Raw genomic sequence first — 20,403 nt, 5'->3', positions numbered from 1 at the left:
CATCCTATCATTCCTTTATACTTAGGCACAATAAATTTATTTTGCTTTTTTAATTTTTACTCGACTTCTTGAAGCTGTAACTTTTTGCTAAATATTTTGCTTCGCTTAAAAGTAATTACTACGTGTTTTTTTGTGTGTGTGAGCGGTGTGTGGATGTGTGAGTTGGTGTTGTGGCTAATTATTTCATATACATATTTGTTAAGCGATTATTTTTTGCATATTCCTGCAATTATTTCTACTAAAATTTAAACATTTAAGCCGCTGGCCAATCATTTAAAGCTTTTCACAATCATGTTTATATGCAAAATAAAAAATATGTATAATAGGATTACAAAATCTACTCAATAAATAATACATCATTTAATTGTATTGTTGAACTATTTCTATTGCACGCTTTGGGGCGCGTGTTGGTGTTTCCATTAGCTTGTACTCGTATAGATAGTGAACTCTTGATTTTCATAATTTCCGTTTGTTCCTACAAACCGTTTTAATTGCTTGGGTTTCTTTTGTTGTTTTTCGTTTTCTTTTAATAACGCAATACGTATCACTTAGCGGATGTGCCATCGAGAATGATAAACAAATAATTGGAATTATATAAAAATGCTCGCTGGCTGAACGTAAAGGGACTTGGAAATTGGCGGATAGCTCTTGGGCAGATGTTTGCTGCCATCTTTCAAAGCAAATCCGCAAACATCGGCCCAGAACAGTTGGCTATCTCTTCTATCTGGCTTTCTCTAAACAATTACAATTTGGGAATTTATTTTTTCACACATTTTCAACGCACGAATACAAAAATTATTGCCGTACAATAGTTTCTTTCTCTTGGGTATTCAACTTTACACACAGCTCTTCTACTTTCAGCTTACACACTTTTCATGAGCTTATTTTTGTTTTTGTCTATAAACAAAATACGATACGAATGAATGCTACAGAATAGAGAAAAACTTATGTTTTTATGTTTTTTTCTGTGTTTAGTTTCCTTTTTTTGTTGTGTTTGTTGCTGATTCTTAGCTAATTCATGACTTCTTCTTTGCTTCGAGATGATTAACTCTCCGCCTGCTGGTTGGCCGTGAACTGCGTGATGCCATCGTTTTCCATGGACTCGAGGATGTCTGCCACGTAAACTGCCACATCGGTGTGGCTCGTTTCGCCACGACGTATGAAGGGCATCTCCAGCAGTCGGCTATACTTGGGCCTGTCGCTCTCCTTTTTAATCAGGCTAAAACAAATGGAGCAGTGAAGAGCGACTTAATATTCAAATTATAATTTTGTAGTGCTTACCATGTGTTGACAAATTCTACAAACTCTTTGGAGAACTCCATGCCATTATAAGAGGTCATTAGTCTCGGCGGTTCGCCTTGAACAACCTAAAGAACATAAGAACCTAAGACACATTCCCGAAGCTTAGCTTAACTTTCAGCTCACCTGGCACAGCTGCTCAAACACAGAGTCCCATTTCCGATATGGGAAATTACCTGTCGCCACCTCCATCAAAGTGATTCCCAAGGACCACACATCGCTTCGCACATCGTAGCCCTTGGCACGTTCTGGATCGATGCGCTCCGGCTGCAGAAAAATTCAAAATATGCAATCAATCGATAATGATTTTGGCAATTGGATTTTTTCAGTTTCCTTACCGCCATGTAGGGCCTGCAGCCCGCATCCTTGGTCTTCGCTATAGAGTCAACTAATTGGCCTGAAATCCCAAAATCACACAGCTTGATGTCGCCTCGGCGATGCAGTAGAATGTTGCTGGGTTTTACATCCCGATGTATTATCTTCAGCTCCTCCTTCAAATAGTTCAACGCATTCACCGTGGCAACTGTGATTTTGGCGAGGATAGACTCTGGTAAGTGACGATGCTGTTTCTCGAATATGTACTTGTAGAATTTGTCCAACGACGTATCCATCAGTTCCATGCATATCCAGCAATCGCCCTCTTTGAAGAGCGCTCCATAGAACTGAACAATGTAGATGCATTCATTGGACTTCATTACCACTTCGAGATCCATAAGCAGCTGCTTTTGTTCCTTTTCGTCGACGGTAGAGCGGATGCGCTTTACTGCCATAACCTTATCCAACTTCTTGAATATCATCTTATTGACTGCACCAAAGGCTCCGCGCCCTATCTCACCCTCGTCCTCGAGATCATCTGACGTAAACTGATGTGTGTTCGCAGCACCCTCGCCAAACTGAAGCTTGCCACAGGCCTGCTGGCGTATACGCTCCCGATGGCGGTCTGTAGCAGTGCTGCTGCTGCTACTGCTGATTGAAGCCGGCGCAGGCCCACCTCCACCACCGGCGCCACTGCTGGTGGCTATTGGGGGCTGGGCACTAAAGCGCAGCGCCACATTGTTATGTTGAGATGAGGAACTGGAGCCCGAGGATGTAGACCCGGACGAAGTCGACGAGGTTGACGAGGGCGGATGGCGAATGCTTAGGTTGTTCAGACTGAGCTGATCGGGAGGGTTGCGCGAACGACTGGGTCCAGCTGTAATTTATTAATGTTTTGTGCTTACTTTTTTGGCTTATCAACTTTGCGGTGTGTGCACTCGTACTTCCTCAGATATGCGTCAGTAGTAGTAGCAGCACTTATGTGTGTGCGTATGTACGTACAGATTTATATATGTATGCACATATATATCAGATGGTGGTGCTATGTGTATGTCGAGTGCGTGGGCAGAGCCAGGAAAAATAAATACTCACTTGCAAACAAATTTTTCGGTCGCTCGGCCATTGTGACTGACGGCTGCTTCGGGATACTGGCAGAACAGAAAGTATTGATATTATATTGCTTTGTTGCCAAAGGATGTCTGTCTCTGGTCTTTTCAGTGGGCGCCGCGCCCCTAATACAAAACGTTGATTGGGACTGTGAAAGGGCCGAAGGTTGCGCTATGTTCCTCCGTCGATTGGTTTGCTTGAGGGTCCAACTCAACACTTTTCTTTTCTACGGTTAAAGTGCACATGCACTTTTTAGTAATTTACATAAATACCCAACCAAAAGGGCTAGAGATGAAACATTGATTTATTTCGCGGTATCGATAGTGCACACTCCAACGGGCGATATGCGTCGATAGCTAACGAGTCCAAATATGGTCACACAGCATTAACCATAAACAAATCACATAATCATGTCCAGCGGATTTGCACGAAGCTCGTACAAGTTGTTTGTGGGCAACCTGCCGTGGACTATCAGCAGCAAGGAGTTGAAAACTTACTTCTCCCGCTACGGACACGTGGCCAATGCAGAAGTGGTCTTCGACAAGAAGCAGGGTCTGTCAAAGTATTACGGATTCGTGGTCTTTAGCCAGCGCGATGCTTACAACAGCGCCAGCAATCAAAACACCCACTTCCTAGAGGGCAGAGTACTCAATGTGCAGCGCGCAAACGAAAGCCAATAAAGTAAATGGAAGAATATAGTATTTAATTGCGTGTACAAAAGCCATACAAATATTTCGATTGTTTCATTTTTAGTTCCTAAAACCCTGTGTTTTTTTCTTGGGTAGGTAGAACTTAGAGTTAGTCCCAACCACCGACTGTATATTGGAATGACCTCGTTGGGTGATTAGTTTCGAGAGTTCGTCCTTGATCTGCTCAACGAGATAAGGGCCCTCGTAGACCAGGGCCGTATAGATTTGGACGTAAGAAGCTCCCGCCTCAAACTTCTGGTACGCGTCATACCCAGATGAGACACCGCCGACGCCAATTATGGGAACTTTACCGTTGGTGAGCTGGTACATCTGGGCAATCATCTCTGTGGAACGGGCTCTCAGCGGCTCTCCGCTCAACCCGCCTGCCTCAGCGGTCCACTTTGCGTCGTGCAGATTGTCGCGCGACACTGTCGTATTAGCCACAATGAGACCATCCACGCGACTCTTATTCCGCTTAATGACGTCTACTATGTCGCTCATGTCAGAGATCTCTAGGTCGGGCGAAAGCTTTAGCAAGATCGGGACATTACGATTACTTTCCAGACGCGACCGTGCCTCGTTCACTTGTTCCAGCAACTCGGTTAGCTTCTCCTTGCTCTGCATATCCCTCAGTCCTTTCGTATTGGGACTGCTAACGTTGATTACTAGGTAATCCGCCACGGGACCAAACATCCTGACTCCCTGTACGTAGTCAGCGACTGGGGTCATGGTGTTTCGATTGCGTCCCAAGTTTACGCCCACTATGGCATTAAAATTCTCTTTTTTACGCGACTCACTAAGCCGCTGGAGAACTGCTTCATGGCCATCACTGTTAAATCCATAGCGATTTATAATGGCTTTGTCCTCGGACAGGCGGAACACTCGAGGCTTCGGATTTCCCTCCTGAGCTGTGGGCGTGACAGTTCCTACCTCAACAAAGCCAAAGCCTAGATCTTTCAGGCCGTCAACGGCCTCGGCATTCTTGTCAAACCCAGCGGCGATACCAATCGGATTGCTCAGCAGGCGACCAAAAAACTGGGTATTCAGATTGATGTCATCTTGGTATTGGGAGGCTGGATAGACGCGATACTTGCATGCCATCACAGCCAAGTTGTGGCTGGCCTCTGCGGGCAGAAGACGCACGGCCGGCATTATAAACGTGCGGAAAAACCGGTCCTTGTTGTTATACGCCGTAATACCCATAAGCAAGGCGGTGGCCCCTGTTGTAACAATTCCCAGCGAGCGCATGCGACTCTAGAGAGACAAACGTAAGACGACCTCAGACTTTTTTCATCCATTTTAATACGAACTTACGAATTTCTTAGATTTCTCCATCGACAGTAATTGATCTTGGCAGAACAAAACAACAGAATCTTAAGAAATTTAATTTGTTGGATTTCGATTTCTAAATTTGCCTTGAAGGGAAGTAAATGTATCGATAGACAGATTCTGAATAGCTCACTTGCACATCTCTAGGTTTAGTCAGATGTTTGTTATTGTTCATGACCAGCTGAATTGAATTTTGTGAAGTAAACTGGCCAAAACATGAAAGGCGGAACGTTTCGCAACACGCAATGGGACCCCACGCTGCTGACCTCACAAATCATTTCGATGCAGTTCTGCGTGTACTTCACACTTGGCCTCCTCGTGTTTGTAGCCAACAAGTTGTCTGGCGACAACTACACACTGGACCATTTATTCGAATATCGTGTATGCATTTTAAACAACAACCACTATTAAAATAAGCTTCATGGATCGTGTTTCTGTTTCACCATCTAGGAAATACACATATACGACCTAGGCGGCAGGCTGGTCATTTGCGCCTTTGTCGTAAATGCGTTTATGGCTTCGCTGGCTCTGTGGTGCATAGTAAGACGTGCGAAGCTGTGTCTGGACTTCAGGTGATTATTCTAGCACAAGCACTTTCCGTTGTTCTAATCTGTCTACCACGTTCATCGGTTTTCGCCGCAGTTGCACCTTTCATGTCCTGCACTTGCTAATTTGCTGGTGGTACAATCGTTCATTCCCCGCGAACGCCTCCTGGTGGCTGCTAAACGTCATAACAGGAACCATTATGTGCATAGGCGGGGAGTTTCTCTGTCTTCAAACCGAAATGAAAGAGATTCCAGTGGGCTATGCTGCTCTCAACCAAAAGTCGGACGTTTGATGGTCGAAGTTGCCATTCACTTGTGATGCTTGTTAGCTTTCCCAAGCTCTAACGTACATATAATTTATTGTTAAACTAGAATACGATTACATAGCATTATACCCTGTTGTGCGTTTGGACTAATGTAATATCTGGTAGACGAAGGGCGGCCCGTGCTTCAGCTTGAGTCCCTCTGGCACCATCCCCGGGAGTATGGAGAATTTTGCTTCTGGCTCGCTGTAATTGCGCGAAATCAGCGACCATAAGTGCACCTCCCGTGGAACAAACATCCAGTAACTGAAGGCCAGCGTTAAGGTGAGGATCAGTGAGCCCAACAAAAACAGCATCCAGCACAGACCACGTTGTGACTTCTGCATATTGTCTCGAAAGCAAACTGACACACGAAAATGTACACAGCCGATCCGCAAAAAATTAAACAAATGAATGAATGCAGCAAAAAATGCCCGTAATTGAACAACAACCGAATAGCTCGCGCGGGTGTGGTCGTGCGGCAGGTAGCTTCCATTTAGGTCACGCCCATTTCCTTTTTTAAATTTTAGCGACAACACAACGCAAGAAAGTTGCTCCGCAAGCTTCGAGCTTTACTCTCTACACAAATTTATCTGAGAAGACAAACAAAGAATCGACAGCACGAGTCCGCTCCTCTCCCCTGCAACTGCCCCTGTCCCTGCCACCACAATGCAAAGCGAACTAATCAGGTTTGTCTAATCTAATCTAATTAGTGTATGGGACCACGATCGTTATTTCCGTCGACAGGCAGCCCAACAGACTTCGCTGTACTGGTATTTCCCAATTACTCTCGTCGCTGGATGCTATGCTCGTTCGACTCGAAACCTTTTCGGATCGCACATCGCACTCATCAAGTATGTTACATCTCATACATATGAAGAGTGCACGCATCATCTATGCAATTCGTTTTTTTAATTTATTTAAACGTATTTTAGTTCGCCTGGGCATAAAATAAATTGAAATTATCAAGAGCTGCCTGACATATGAGAAAAATCGGCTTTTAGCTGGAAACATGCTATAATTGGGATGTTGTAACACTGTAAGCTGGAGACTTTGAAATGGCTGTTATTAAACTATGAAATATAGTTTATATCATACCGTCGGCTTATAGTTCTATAGCAATTAGACTACATTCATTGTAGCATAGCAGTCACTTCCTTGCGTAATATCATACATACATACTATTTCGCTGTTTGATATTTTATTAATCGCCAGTTAAGTCATGCTCGTAAATTATTGGGTTTGTTGCCTGGGAAGGATGCTCTTTGAAAGATATATGTAGCTATGTATTTTACGGCGCGTCAAAATTCGTTTCCATGCTGTTTAAATGTGTTAAGCCGAACCTTTTTTGGAATAAAATATTTTTCGAACACTAGCTTGGATCAAAAGGGCTGTCCTGAGTTGGGGTCGTCGCGCTGTAATCTACAAAGGACCACTAACATTCTACGGCCAGGAGCCCGATGCGACGGCTCTCGATCAAGCCCTGCAGACCAAGACATTTCGGACTTTCCCCTGAGGCGAGTGGACCGACCTTGGGAACAGATAAGAACAGAACTAAACTCTTCCAGATGTTCCTGATCTATATTTTCTAGATTTAGCTGCTCCATACTCCTGATTAAATTTATTTAAAACTCCATACGAATAAAGAACATAAGCACATATGTACATAAGTTAAAGAATTCATATACAACGGCTTTCATTTTTAAGCATCGACTTGTAGAAACATTTTCAACGCAATGTGTCTCATACAAACGTAGCTGTTTATTTAGGAAATATTTTAAGGAAAAGTTTTTTGTGAAACTACATTCAAAAATATTAAACTAAATGAAATAAAGAGGTTCGCATTTGGAATCGAAATCAAATATTTTTAAAATAATATTAAGGCTTGGGAATGACCTCTACTTGTATCTACTTTTTTCTATCTCAATTAATATTATTTAAACTTCAACTCATTCAACAATATTTGTATTAATTCTTGGCTTTATTTTATCGTTGCATTGAGATGACCATTCGTGGCATAGAGAGCCAACTTAAGAAACTAACTTTGTATCTGATTTTCAAAACTCCAAGAAGAATGTGACGATATGCGAGTATCTTTTGATGTATTGAATAAGTATTCAAAACTACCTGTAGCTCTCTTTCTATATACATACATACGTAATTACATATATAATATCCCATGCTCTCATTTATCCTAACCCCCACCTAACGACCCTACAGTCCTTTCCTTATACTCCTTACATCTTCCCCCCATCTGGTGGCCAGGGAGATAGGATAGGAGAGGAGTCAGCCGCGGGAAATTTTGTTGTTTTCTTTTTCATTCTGGCGATAATAATACAGATCTGAAATCTGATAGATAAAAAATTCTGATTCTGCGTTTTTTTTGTGCTGTTTAGGAATACGCATAGTACTTTATAGTACCCTATGAGGTCTTAGGGCTCGCGCACACTGTAGCTGAAGGCGGAGCTGAGCGAGCCCTAAGGGCTGTTAAATTCTGTTAAAACTAATTTTTACTACTACCTTCCCCTTCTAATCCGCTATATGTATGTCCTTTCAAAAGCATTGGTATATAAATACAACTGTGGTCGAAGCCAACCCGGACTCCGCAAACGGTTTTTCGCCGTCCACCTGTGTATCGTATCGAGCTGCGCTTCAATGAGTGGGACTTCGAAAACAGGGTTTCGTTTTCTTGTACAGATTGCCCCATAAAGTTGCAACGTTCAGTTGGTAATGAAGCTAATTATCATAATGTATGGGATTTCCATATATGTATTCTATTCAGAATAGAGTACGAAATCTTACATTTAAAATCAAACCAAAATCAGACTACATATGTCTTTTTTTTCATTTGCTAAATTATTAAATTTATGTTTAGCAAACTTTGTTTTTTAATATTTTCTTTGTGTTGATTTCTTGTTTCATATCGTACATATATCATTACTATTTATCGTTTCATGTTTAAAATCATCAATTGAAGTTCAAGTTTTGCGCATTCATCATCTTGATCCGCTATCGACAGTATAAATATATATATTTGTATGTATATATATATATTTATTTATATATATTTGTATTTGAAAATTCCAAGAGAAATTATGTGAGAAGTATACCTTATGGAAAAAAATTCAAAATTGTATCTGTTGCTTAAATATTCTTATATTGTGGTGTTTATCATATTTGTAATATGTGTGTGTGTATGTCTGTTTTTAAATCCTTTCCTTCCTTTTCGCTTCAATGAATTTGTTGTTGCTGTTTCGTTGATGGGGCAGATGGGGGATGGATGGGCCTGAGTGTACGCTCTTTACATGAATAACATACTTTTTAAGTTTATTTTTTAGCATTTATTATTTTTGCTTCTATTGGGTATGGGGTTGGGTTATGGTTGGTGTTGGTGTTGGTGTTCGACTTGAGGGATAGGTAATAAATGGTCTAGATCTATTTCTGTGTGTCCGTGTTTGTGTGTTTGCTGTTTTGTGTGTGTTGCGCTGCGCACAGACAGATCCTCTTTCACATTTGCTGTTCCTATATAATATATGTATGTATGTGTACATAATATATAGTTTCTATCGACTGACCAACTGATCTCTGTTTGTGTTTTCTCTTCTCTCTTTAGTTCTCTTTAGTTAATTGCGAAAGTTGCTATGATGCGAGTGCGACTGCTGCTGCTGCTCCCTCGGCGTGGCGTACACAGGCCGTTGGTACCCCTGGCCCTGCGGATGAGGCCTTTCTCATTGACCCCACCAATCCGGACCGTTGCTTGAGTGCGAGGCGGCGCCGCCGCCATACGAGCCGCCATAGGATCCGCCACCACCGCCGCTGCTTCCGTAGTATCCGCCACCACCAGAGTTGCCTCCTGAGATCAAATTAGTGCATATGTGAGAAAATATCTGGAACCCGGAACCTGCTTGTTCCATTCACCAAACTTACCGTACGAGTTTCCATTGCTGCGGAAGCTTCCGCCACCACCGCCTCCAGCGCCACTGCTGCGGGGAGGGGGCCCACTGCCGCCGCGACTACCACCGCCGCCGCCGCCGCCGCCAGAGCTCTGGCGGTAATCGCGTGAGCCAAAGCCAGAGCCGCCATAGCGGGCGCCAGGACCTCCTCGTCGCTTTGCTCCGCCATGTCCACGATCCGAGCTGAGCAGATCCTCCAGGAAGTTAGGAATCTCCTGCTTCGTCTCAATCAGCAGCTCCAGCAGATCCGAGCAAATGTTGCGGTTCTTTTCATTGAAGAAGGACGTGGCCACGCCGAGATTGCCCATACGGCCGGTACGGCCAATGCGATGGACATACTCCTCCACATCCGAGGGCAGATCAAAGTTGATGACATGCTTAACATGTGGAATGTCCAGACCACGGGCAGCCACAGCGGTGGCCACCAGAATCGGGCAATCGCCGGAGCGGAAGCAGCGCAAAGCCTCCTCGCGCTCCTTCTGCGTGCGGTCTCCATGAATGCTGGTCACCGGATGGCTGCACTGATAGAGGAACTCCTCCAGCGAGTCCGCCCCCTTCTTTGTCTCCACGAAAATGAGCGTCAGGCTGTCCTTGCTATATTCGGGCCCATCGCGTATGGAGGAGAGCAGATCGAGAAGATACGAGCGCTTGTCCTGCTCGTAGACCCAGAGAATGGTCTGAGTAATGTTCTCGGACGTAGAGCCCACTCGGCCCACGGCGAGGAAAATGTAGTTGCTGAGAAAATCGCTCGCCAGTTCCTGAATCTGCTTTGGGAATGTGGCCGAGAACATCAGCGTCTGCCGCTGCCCAGTGGGTGGCATATTTAGCTGCTCCACAATGCGACGGATCTGCGGCTCAAAGCCCATGTCCAACATGCGATCGGCCTCGTCCAGTACTAGAAAGCGAATATTTTCCAGACCCACCTTGCCGCGCGTGATCATGTCCTCCAATCGCCCCGGTGTGGCCACAATCAAATGGCATCCCCGGTCCAGCTCGCGCATCTGCTCGCTGGTGTTGTTTCCGCCGTAAAGAACGGCCGGACGCATGCGAGAACGGTAGGCGAACTTCTTGGCCTCCTCAAAGATCTGGGTAGCCAGCTCGCGGGTCGGTGCCAGCACCAGACCCAACGGATACTGCTTGCGCCGGCTATACTGTCGATTGTTCTGCGGCGGCGCCGACATACCGTGCTCGTACATCTGATTAAGGATGGGCACGAGAAAGGCGGCCGTCTTGCCGGAGCCGGTCTGGGCACAGGCCATCAGATCACGTCCGCTGATGATGATCGGTATGGCGTGCTTCTGCACCGGTGTCGGTTTGTCATAACGCGCAAGGCTCACGTTGTTGCGAATAATCTCCGTCAGCTGCACATCATCGAACGTTGTGATATTAGGTGGAACATTCTGGCCCGTCGCCTCCACGGGTATATCCTCGTATTTGTCAAAATTGATGCCCGTGTTGCCGACGCCGAACAGCTCCTGCTCCAAACGCTCGTCCCTGGCTCCCAGTTTTGTGTAGTCGGTGTTGCCGCCTCCGCCTTCCTTCCAGCGACTGTTGTAGCCAGAGCCGCCTCCGCGTTCGCCGCGATTGTTAAAGGTTCTGTTTCCGCCTGCTCCCGGAGCGCCGCCTTCGACACCGCCATCAAAGCCGCTTGGACGCTCTGGCTCCTGCCAGCGATCATTGCGTGGCTGTTGCGGCTGTTGGCCCTCATCGGGCTGTTCGTCAAGGGCAGTACCACTGCCGCCTCCACCACCGCGATACGAGGGACCTCGCCGATCCCCACCGAAGCTTCGTCCACCGCCGCCACCACTGCGATTCCAGTCGCCTCCACGACGCGATTCGAAATCACCTGTGATAAAAAGTGCAATAAAATGAGATGAGAAACTCGCCCTGCAACGGTCGAACCCCCGACTTACCGTTGTAGTTGTCCTCAAAGCGACCGCCACCACCTCCTCCACGACGTCCTCCGCCGCCAAAACTTCCGTACTCGCCGCTCTGACGATTGTAGCCACGACCACCGCCGCCGCCGCCTCTGCGATACTCACCGCTGCGGTTCTGCTGCGGTTCCCTGCTGTCGGCGCGCGGATTAGCGGCTCTCGAATCGAAGCCCTGGCCTTGGCCCTGGCTATCTACCTCCGCTGCGTTGTTGTTGCCACCACCACCACGAAGATGCGGGGGCACATAAACACCACCGGTGACCGAGTTAGTGGAAGTCTTGCTTGTTATGGGGCCGCTGTAGTCAGCTGAGCCGCCATTCAAGTCCAGACCAGCAACCTGAAACGAGAAGCAAGTCGTGCGTGACACGAGCGGATCCGTGAGTATAAAATTGACGTCGTGTGTACAAGCTCCTCAAGTTCATCGAATGGCAGACCAACCCGGTGGCATAACAAGTTTTCTCCTAGAACTCCATCCCATATCCCTTTCTTCTCTTCTACCACCTGGCAACATGTGCGATTTCTTTCTTCTTTCCCACACACTGAACACTCGTGCACACCGTGTAGCCTCCCGCACATATACAGAGAGGCGCAACTAGTTTAAAGCCCCGATTTTCGGTCTTTGCCATTACACAGAGAGGGTGCCCGCCTAGCAACACAACAACAACATGGCCACCCACAAACACACAAACGCAAATCTCAGACAAGCTTCATGTATTGGTAGGAGGTTTCGTAGCGGCGAATAGTAAGCGCAGCTGTGGATTGAGAATCAGTGGAAAGTGTGGAACGCGTGTTGTAAATATAAATACAAGACAGGGTGTCTGTTCATGCGAAAATGGTTGAGGTATAGTAAGCATTGAAAATACAGTGTAACGCAAATATTACCAAGGTATAAATATTATATTCTACATTTTTGAATAGCACCATCTACATTTGTGATACAACCTTTTTATCCCTGACAACCCTATTTACAACACTCAGCTTCCACATGTGCGCGCAAGCGAGAAAAAGAGCGGAACACTGACACACGCACGCACACAGGCACACAAACACAGCAACGCACTGGTTTAGAATTGCGGCTCTGCTCACACTAACATTAACATACAAAAAGACAGGCACTTTCACACACACGAAAGATTGGAAGCAAACGGGCAAAAATTATACAAAAGAAATTACAAATGTGAATAACGAAGAAGAACTTGGACACAAATACACCGAAGACCAGTGCACGTACACAGTTCACCGTTGTAAATGAGAGATACGCTTGACAGCCAGAGACATTTGTGTGTTATGAAATCAATAAATTTTTAGCCCGAACATTGTCCAATAACCGCATGAGCCTCGTCATACAAACTGTCGCACACACACACAGTCGAACGGATATACATACATATGTCTACATATGCATATAATACTTTTTCCGTATAATATATATATTTCGCCCAGGATTCCCCCACCACTCGACTAACCAACAGACGACATTTCATTTGCTTTACTTACTTGCTGCTCTAGACCTGTGCCATTTTGGTTAATAGCATTACTCATATTATCCTCCAATCAGTTGCTTGTTTTTTCTTGCTTTCCGTTTAGGAAAATTTTGCAGTTGTTACGCTTTGTTCGGGTGCACACTTGCTATTTGCGACAAAAAAAGATGTGTGAAAATTGTTTCTCTCTTTCTTTAGTATTTGTGTTGCACTTTGTGTCTATACGTTTTTCATTAGTTTTTCCGACTTCTTACGTTCCACAAGCTGCTGCTACTACGTTCTTATGTGGAATTTCAAATGAAGTCTGTACTTCTCACAGTTCCTTTGTTCAATTTTTGAATCGATCAACTTCGAACTTATACGGCCTGCTTGTGCCTCGACAATTACAAGCGGTTTTTGTAATTGTGCTACGCTTGGAAATTTTAATTTTTCCGACGAGTTCGCGTTTTTTATGCTCAGACGCGTGTCTAAATCAGAGATGAGAAGAAAATGAAAGAATTGGAGGGCTGCAAAACCATCGCTGACACATCGTCTCACCTCTAGAAAGAAACTCTCAACCAATCGCTCACACAAAGAGCGAGAGAACAAGGCCGTTCGTGAGGGAATTAGAGGGCTGCAAAACCATCGAAGACACTATCGATAATATCTTTCGAAAGAGAAGAGTAGGATTTCGGATTTAAAATGGATGTGGAAACCCAATCTCCCAGGCTTCAGATCCGCTCTAATACTGGTGCATTGAATTTATTTAATATTCGATGGCTATATAGATGGTTTTGCAGGGGGAAACTTGCCTATTACGGGCTGCTAGAGATGACAATGATGATAATATATTTTTCTATGGCGCTGCCGGACTGCGGCAGTATCGAGGGCGGCAATTGGATGATTTTCGAATGGAAGAGAAATCTTGTGAAGCTGACTTAATTTTGTATAACTTTTGCCAAAAAAATTTGTGTTGGAATTTTTTTTAAAGCGTACGACGCCCTCCTATTTTGGGATCTGACGCAAAACGCATATAAGTTAAAACTGGAATAAATATGGTTTAAATTAGAGGGTGACAAATCCTTGGCCTAAGTAGGAAACCGCCACTTTTTACTTACAGTCTTCTTTGGACTTTATTCAACGTTCATGCTAATAATCTGACTGGTCAAGGTCCTCAAAATAGGAATTCGTTTCACAGATAATTTGACTGAAATCTCTTGACACCTTTTTTTTTAGATTTTGAGATAGATAATATTGGCGGAAATTCCGGGGATTATGATAGGTGTCGAACCAATTTATACAATGTTTCATAACAACTACCATTCATCGTTTCAAATGCCGTGGTTTTTCTTTTCCTCAGTTCGACTTCCATACATATACCGAAAATGCATTGAGAGACATGAATATGATCCAGCTGAAGGATTACACTAACCAACAAATTTATAATTCATCCAACGGCTAGCCGTCCTTGGAATTTATGTGTGTGTATATGGATGTGTACATTTTTATATAGAATAAATGCTTTTGGTATTGGCTATAGCTTCTGTCCTAGCTTGAGATTACATAGTGGAAACATTAAATACGGACATATATTGCTATATATATAGTTAGCTGTGTGTAAATATATGTAGATGTATATGTATGTATGTATGTATATGCTACATATGCTATATATGTATTAACTAAACCCTGTGCAGTATCTCGTATGCAAGTCGCATCGTCGTTCTGCTGGGACTAGCCCTTGATCAAGCATCTGGAATAGAATTCTCTGTCAATGGCATCGTTCGGAATGTACGAGCTCCACTTAAAGATCAGGGACAACGTGTCGCTGGCCGTCAGGTGGTCGAGGGCGATGTTAAGGAAGCAGTTCCAAGTGTAAAAGAAATGTCGCGTCAGCTGGTCCTGTTCCACGCTCGACACGCACTCGCAGTTTACGCAGATTAGGCGTCCACGCTGCAGCTCCGCAAACTGCTCGAAGCAGCGGGCCCAGGCAGACACGTTGAGCTGTCGGCCCACGTCCAAGAGCAGCTCCGGCTGTCCATAGTTGAGTACAATGGGGAGGACTTTATCGAGGTTCTGCTCGGCCAAATAGAACTTGGCCAGGACATCGAGCAGGGCAGGAACGGCTTGTACCACATCGAAGCACTTGAGTTGCTCGTTGCGAGACCAGAAGTAGCGAAGCAGGACGGCTCCAAGTTCGTGGTACTGGCAGGCGTTGTCGAACCGCAGAGGGAAGGCGCAGTGGTCGCATCTAACGATCTCCATACACTGCGGGGCATTGAGGAGCACAAATCCACTGGCAATGTAGTCCCGTGTGGAGTCATCCACCTCCCAGATGAGCTCGGGGTTCAAATAGTTAAAGTACATTTCGTAGCAATTTCGTTCTGCTTGCTCCTGCCCATCTCCGTGCTCCACCATCAATTGGGCCAGCTTGCCCATCAGAGCTATCAGCTCGCTGGCTGCGTACTCATCGAAGACGGCTCGATAGCGCTCAACGCAGTGCGTCCGACTGAACTTGGCGCTCTTGCAGATAAGATAGAGGTTGTAGATGGTCTTCTCCTCGGGGCTGATGTGGGGCGCTTGCGGCGTAGGTCGCTTGCAGCGGCTCACGATCTCCTCCTCCCCAACATCACCCGATTCGTATCGGGCCTTGATGTCCTTAAATGGTAGAGACCGCTCACTGGCTGGAATGAGCTCTCTCACCAGCTGTTGCTGCTCTTCTGCGAATATGTTGAACTTGTATTTGATGATGTTCTTTCCAAACTTGCCGGTGACGGTAAGTAGGGCATCCTTAAAGTGTCCGGACTTCGGCTGTTGCTTTAGATTATCGCAAAAGGCGTTCTCCAGGACATACACACCCTTTGGCGGGCCCTTGGTGGTGCTTACTGCAATAGCTCTCATGCTTCCGCTACGCTCGGTGGCGGCCGAGCTGCCGCCAGAGCTTTGGGTATCCAGCGCAGTTCCTGTGCACTGAGCTATAGCATCGAAGATTACGGAAATGTCGTTCAGGAGCTCGTACTCCTGTCTTTCGATCAGCAGTTGCTTAAGCTGATTGAGCAACTTCAGCTCGTAGTTTTCCCTGGCCTTGTCCGCAAAGTACTTCACATGCTGCCGCAGTAGATTCGCGCATTGGAGCAACTTCGACTGATGCATTAGACTGATGGAATACCCGTGGAGTGTCTGCAGCTGCACGCTGTACAATGAACCCGTCTGCGTGAACACAAATATCTCCATTCCGGATACACGGCAGTCCAAAATCCGCTCGAACTGGTTGCACCACAGGACTACGGACGAGTTCCGCACGTCGAAGATGTAGAGCCCCAGCTCGGTGTAGGCCAATAGAAAATCATGGCTAAGCCTCTGCACCCTAGAGAACTGCAACTGCTGCGGCTGGTAGTCCAGCAACTCGTCGTTGGAGTCCAGCTCGTCTGCGTTGTTGTCTACGTTGGTGGTTTTCTGTATCTTGGCGGGGGCCGTGGCCAGGGCGGTCTTAAACTGATGGGTCTGGATGACTTCGCCCTCAAAGTCCACCTCCCAGATTCGGGTACCGGGCCGTGCGCAGTAGATGCGCGAAGGCTGCACTGACTCGTGGGGCGAAATGAAAAAGCAGGCGCCGTAGGCGCCATCACGAGGACGGTTGCCGATCTACACATAGGGTAAAGAGGAAAACAGTTGTACTGACTAAACTTGTACTGACTTCGTTTAACCTATAATCACCTGTTTGTACTCCTCGTACTCGGTATTGCAGAGTATGCATTTGGTGCAGTTCGACACCAGGAGCAGGGATTCGAAGTCATCGATCTGGACAATGGGCGAGTCGAGATAGAGTAAGGGGTGCACAGTCATGTTGAGCAGCAGACTGTGGCCTATGAAGGAAGAGAGCAGGACAAGGTTCACCTGGCCCCGAGAGTCACCATAGTAGAATTGCTTCTCGTCCTGCGTCCAATGGATGCAGCTGACCTGGACAGATTGGTCCAGATGAGTGACGATCACCTGCGGCGTAGCCTGGGCGGACAGGTTCACAACGTACACGCAAATAAGGGATCGCTGAGTGGAGAAGGCAACGTACTTGTTGTTGGCTGATATGCTCAGGTTGGTGATGGCTCCATGTTTGTTAGGGATGAGGTGCAGAAACTTTCCGTTGCGATTGAATAAATAGAGGGAGCCGGAGGAAGCTCCAAAGATAATGTAGCTGTCGGAGATGTCGAAGCATGTGTACTGCGGGAAAAGAAGACGTTGTACAATGGTCGAGTGCGGTGCATTAGATTGCAGATGAGCTAATATGTACCTTTATTCGATTGTGCTTCAGTGGCAGCGACAAAGACAACGAAAAATCAATAAAGTTCGTCAGACAATACTCATCCGCCATCATGCAACTTCTGATTTCACCAACTGGTCTTTAAAAACATAGCGCGTCGGCTAAACAGCGTATCTTGAGTGTATACCAACTATTGAGCTATTTTAATAATAATTATTTATAATTTTTATCAAAGAACCACACTCTGACCAGTGTGACCGACCCTCAGAAATATACAAAAATATACCGTCTCATTTTAAAAATATACCGTAAATATACTGACGAATTCCAGTTCTATTTTACATATTCCTCGTTTCTGATATTCCATGGAATATTATAAGCTAGATAAAACATTTAGCTATGCCCACAAAATTTTATCCGATTGGTACATCTATTTTCTAATTTACTGGTTTATTTTAAACACTTGCTTTTATTGGATTGCTGTATACCGTTGAAAATGAAATTTAATAGATTGATGATTGTATATAGATTGTATATACCATTATATACCGATATACCGATATAAGAATAAATAGCACCTAAGAGATAAGCTACATGAAGACCTGCCATAAAATTACAAAGAAAATAAACAGAAAAACCAACAAAGAAACAAAATAAACATTAAACCACTAGCAGACGATCATCCCCAATGTGCCCACAGCACAGCCGCCAACGGTCACACCCACATCTGAGCTTATCAAGTGTGACCACAACCCGAACACCAACGGGCACATTATCAGCTCATCAGCACAAAACGCGTTAGGAACACACCAGGACGAAAAACAGCTGATCAGCACAAACGCGTTAGGAACATGCCCGTACGGAAGAGCTTCTTTTCGGAAATAAAACGAGCACAGCCAGAGCGATCATGATCAGTTCGGCTCCGGCCATGGAGAGGTAAACATCGGCAGCAACCACCAACAGTCCCAGCGTTCCTCCTATCCCTCTCGGAGCGCACTTAAACTTCCGCCACAAATTGTCACCTCGGAACGCGCTTAAACCTCCGCAACGTATCTTCTTGGAGCTCACTTAAACCTCCGCATCCCAACATACCTCGGAGCGCACTTAAACCTCCGCCAAAAATTGTCACCTCGGAACGCGCTTAAACCTCCGCAACGTATCTTCTTGGAGCGCACTTAAACCTCCGCATCCCAATTTCTCTCGGAACGCACTTAAACCTCCGCCACAAATTGTCACCTCGGAACGCGCTTAAACCTCCGCAACGTATCTTCTTGGAGCTCACATAAACCTTCGAATCCCAACATACCTCGGAGCGCACTTAAACCTCCGCATCCCAATTTCTCTCTAAGCGCACTTAAACCTCCGACAAAAATTGTCACCTCGGAACGCGCTTAAACCTCCGCAACGTATCTTCTTGGAGCTCACTTAAACCTCCGCATCCCAACATACCTCGGAGCGCACTTAAACCTCCGCCAAAAATTGTCACCTCGGAGCGCACTTAAACCTCCGCATCCCAACATACCTCGGAGCGCACTTAAACCTCCGCAACGTATCTTCTTGGAGCTCACATAAACCTTCGAATCCCAACATACCTCGGAGCGCACTTAAACCTCCGCATCCCAATTTCTCTCGAAGCGCACTTAAACCTCCGCCAAAAATTGTCACCTCGGAACGCGCTTAAACCTCCGCAACGAATCTTCTTGGAGCTCACTTAAACCTCCGCACCCAATCTTCTACTCGGAGCCAAATAAAACCTCCGCGACAAAGACCAACACGCAGCTATCCGCCACGTGCGGCCAACACGAAAGCCGACAGCGAAGGAAGACCCGAGACCAAACTCTGTACCTTTTAAGAATAATACCAATAACCCTATTTCTTTCTACCGCTTAATCCACGCCTTTTCCTTGAACCATGAGACTTTTTCAGATACCACATCCAGAGATCAAACAAATTTCCCCGGCGCGGAGAGCATACAGCGGTCGTAGCGCCGTCACAAGGTGGCTCGATGGAAATGACACAATGACGTACACTTTTGATGCCATAGGCCTCCTTGTTGTTGCTGACCGGTTCCAAATTAACAAAGAACCTAGCCAACGGCTTATTGTTGCTACGGCTACTTGCGTTTTTTATTTCCATGCCCCGTACGGTGTGGCCTTTAGCCGCTAGGGCTTTCCTTTATTTCCAAGATGTCAGTGGAATGGTGCAGACCCTTGGTGACAATTCTGTGGGCACGCTCGTCCTTGACTTGAAATGTCTAAGGTTTTTGCATTCCCAATGCTTCCCATTGTGCCGAGCTAACATCTCCCGCCTGTGCGTTCAGGCTCTAGGCGGTAATTTTATGTCTAAATGGTTTACATTACATTACAATACATTTTGTGTGAGTGCACAAAACTAGAATTTATATAGGCAACCGCGAGGCACTGCCATTAAGTCGATAGTTGAGTGTTGGCAGTCCGATTGTGCAGCGTATTTGAAGAGATTGGCAGCGCTATAACAGAACAAAAAGCATGGCCATTATGTCACGTCGCATCGAAACATTGCCACTTTGTGGGCTATGTATGCTCATAGTCGGTCAGTTCAATAGCTGTATCGATTGTGTTGCTGTTGTTGTTTTTACTCAACGATTTGATACTAATTTTGGATGGATTAATGATTTGCCTTTCGATGTTTTTTAGCTCGGCGAATTTGATTTTCTTGTTTATGTCTTTGGTAAGGATTGCTATCAAACGTTTTATATTGATCCTACGCTGTTCACTGAGTTGGGCGTGCAGTCGGTGTAGGCCATGTCTGAGTAGTGTTTTACAAACAATCAGTTCGCGACAGTATTTACTGAGCTTGAACGTTTTGCATTTCATCATCATCGTTGTCGTTATCATTGTATCCGGGGATGTTATCGATTGCCGTATTGAAGTGCTCAATGTGACGATCAACGGTTGTCTCATCGATGTTTCTTGTATTCTCAACATCTCCGTGTGCACGTAGATGTCTCAGTATGATTGCGTTCCATTTGATTGTGTCGATTTTGTTGAATAGTTTATATTCAATTGGATCACAATACTGCAATTGATGACCGTTTAGATTGAGACGAATCTCAATACCGAGATGATCCGATGGGAACTCGGCCAACGATTGGCCACGATTGATATCGGTGATGTTGGAGTCGATCTATTGTTTTTCGTATGCTGACCCAATGCCTGGCTTATTGTCATTGT

General features: G+C 45.5%; 7 protein-coding genes across 7 annotated transcripts; 2 read left to right on the top strand and 5 right to left on the bottom strand.

The window, feature by feature from the left end:
• Positions 1–10: 10 nt before the first annotated feature.
• Positions 11–2,984, bottom strand: LOC6588025 (dual specificity mitogen-activated protein kinase kinase 4). Its single transcript, XM_026986805.1, has 5 exons — positions 2,707–2,984; positions 1,638–2,491; positions 1,426–1,566; positions 1,282–1,367; positions 11–1,219 (listed from the first exon to the last, which is right to left on the bottom strand). Exons 1-5 carry the CDS (start codon positions 2,735–2,737, stop codon positions 1,045–1,047), a joined length of 1,287 nt encoding a protein of 428 aa, XP_026842606.1. The 5' UTR covers positions 2,738–2,984; the 3' UTR covers positions 11–1,044.
• Positions 2,985–3,115: 131 nt separating this feature from the next.
• LOC6588058 (SRA stem-loop-interacting RNA-binding protein, mitochondrial) lies at positions 3,116–3,451 on the top strand. Its single transcript, XM_002014077.2, has one exon. It carries the CDS (start codon positions 3,132–3,134, stop codon positions 3,399–3,401), a length of 270 nt encoding a protein of 89 aa, XP_002014113.1. The 5' UTR covers positions 3,116–3,131; the 3' UTR covers positions 3,402–3,451.
• Positions 3,404–4,776, bottom strand: LOC6587944 (dihydroorotate dehydrogenase (quinone), mitochondrial). The gene is made up of 2 exons (XM_002014076.2): positions 4,725–4,776; positions 3,404–4,664 (listed from the first exon to the last, which is right to left on the bottom strand). The coding sequence occupies exons 1-2, from the start codon at positions 4,743–4,745 to the stop codon at positions 3,471–3,473; spliced, it is 1,215 nt and encodes a 404-aa protein (XP_002014112.2). The 5' UTR covers positions 4,746–4,776; the 3' UTR covers positions 3,404–3,470.
• Positions 4,777–4,919: 143 nt separating this feature from the next.
• LOC6588078 (protein SYS1 homolog) lies at positions 4,920–5,678 on the top strand. Its single transcript, XM_002014075.2, has 3 exons — positions 4,920–5,120; positions 5,190–5,311; positions 5,382–5,678. Exons 1-3 carry the CDS (start codon positions 4,956–4,958, stop codon positions 5,575–5,577), a joined length of 483 nt encoding a protein of 160 aa, XP_002014111.1. The 5' UTR covers positions 4,920–4,955; the 3' UTR covers positions 5,578–5,678.
• On the bottom strand, positions 5,573–6,439 carry LOC6588116. The gene has a single exon (XM_026988243.1). It carries the CDS (start codon positions 5,931–5,933, stop codon positions 5,697–5,699), a length of 237 nt encoding a protein of 78 aa, XP_026844044.1. The 5' UTR covers positions 5,934–6,439; the 3' UTR covers positions 5,573–5,696.
• A 2,283-nt stretch (positions 6,440–8,722) lies between these two features.
• Positions 8,723–13,571, bottom strand: LOC6588113 (ATP-dependent RNA helicase bel). Its single transcript, XM_002014073.2, has 5 exons — positions 13,492–13,571; positions 12,971–13,421; positions 11,453–11,810; positions 9,514–11,385; positions 8,723–9,439 (listed from the first exon to the last, which is right to left on the bottom strand). The coding sequence occupies exons 2-5, from the start codon at positions 13,013–13,015 to the stop codon at positions 9,315–9,317; spliced, it is 2,400 nt and encodes a 799-aa protein (XP_002014109.2). The 5' UTR covers positions 13,016–13,421; positions 13,492–13,571; the 3' UTR covers positions 8,723–9,314.
• Positions 13,572–14,372: 801 nt separating this feature from the next.
• LOC6588166 (Hermansky-Pudlak syndrome 5 protein homolog) lies at positions 14,373–17,389 on the bottom strand. Its single transcript, XM_002014072.2, has 3 exons — positions 17,222–17,389; positions 16,651–17,151; positions 14,373–16,578 (listed from the first exon to the last, which is right to left on the bottom strand). Exons 1-3 carry the CDS (start codon positions 17,303–17,305, stop codon positions 14,668–14,670), a joined length of 2,496 nt encoding a protein of 831 aa, XP_002014108.2. The 5' UTR covers positions 17,306–17,389; the 3' UTR covers positions 14,373–14,667.
• Positions 17,390–20,403: the final 3,014 nt, after the last annotated feature.

This window comes from Drosophila persimilis, unplaced genomic scaffold, assembly GCF_003286085.1.
Source record: "Drosophila persimilis strain 14011-0111.01,24,50 unplaced genomic scaffold, DperRS2 tig00000000-arrow-pilon, whole genome shotgun sequence".
NCBI classification, from domain to species: Eukaryota; Metazoa; Arthropoda; class Insecta; order Diptera; family Drosophilidae; genus Drosophila; species Drosophila persimilis.
Note: the sequence above shows the minus strand (reverse complement) of the source record. Positions and strands in the feature narration are given on the sequence as shown.

Bases quoted from the DNA above. Each gene is read 5' to 3' on its own strand.
- LOC6588025 (XM_026986805.1), bottom strand. From the start codon at position 2,737: ATGGCCGAGCGACCGAAAAATTTGTTTGCAA. The intron at 1,567-1,637 runs GTAAGGAAACTG...ATTTTTCTGCAG, and splicing joins GCTGCAGGCCCTACATGGCG to CCGGAGCGCATCGATCCAGA. The intron at 1,368-1,425 runs GTGAGCTGAAAG...TATGTTCTTTAG, and splicing joins TGTTTGAGCAGCTGTGCCAG to GTTGTTCAAGGCGAACCGCC.
- LOC6588058 (XM_002014077.2), top strand. From the start codon at position 3,132: ATGTCCAGCGGATTTGCACGAAGCTCGTACAAGTTGTTTGTGGGCAAC.
- LOC6587944 (XM_002014076.2), bottom strand. From the start codon at position 4,745: ATGGAGAAATCTAAGAAATTC. The intron at 4,665-4,724 runs GTAAGTTCGTAT...TTGTCTCTCTAG, and splicing joins TGGAGAAATCTAAGAAATTC to AGTCGCATGCGCTCGCTGGG.
- LOC6588078 (XM_002014075.2), top strand. From the start codon at position 4,956: ATGAAAGGCGGAACGTTTCGCAACACGCAATGGGACCCCACGCTGCTG. The intron at 5,121-5,189 runs GTATGCATTTTA...TTCACCATCTAG, and splicing joins ACCATTTATTCGAATATCGT to GAAATACACATATACGACCT. The intron at 5,312-5,381 runs GTGATTATTCTA...TTTTCGCCGCAG, and splicing joins AAGCTGTGTCTGGACTTCAG to TTGCACCTTTCATGTCCTGC.
- LOC6588116 (XM_026988243.1), bottom strand. From the start codon at position 5,933: ATGCAGAAGTCACAACGTGGTCTGTGCTGGATGCTGTTTTTGTTGGGC.
- LOC6588113 (XM_002014073.2), bottom strand. From the start codon at position 13,015: ATGAGTAATGCTATTAACCAAAATGGCACAGGTCTAGAGCAGCAA. The intron at 11,386-11,452 runs GTAAGTCGGGGG...TTTTTATCACAG, and splicing joins CTTTGAGGACAACTACAACG to GTGATTTCGAATCGCGTCGT. The intron at 9,440-9,513 runs GTAAGTTTGGTG...ATTTGATCTCAG, and splicing joins CAGCAATGGAAACTCGTACG to GAGGCAACTCTGGTGGTGGC.
- LOC6588166 (XM_002014072.2), bottom strand. From the start codon at position 17,305: ATGATGGCGGATGAGTATTGTCTGACGAACTTTATTGATTTTTCGTTG. The intron at 17,152-17,221 runs GTACATATTAGC...CTTTTCCCGCAG, and splicing joins TGAAGCACAATCGAATAAAG to TACACATGCTTCGACATCTC. The intron at 16,579-16,650 runs GTGATTATAGGT...CCCTATGTGTAG, and splicing joins AGTACGAGGAGTACAAACAG to ATCGGCAACCGTCCTCGTGA.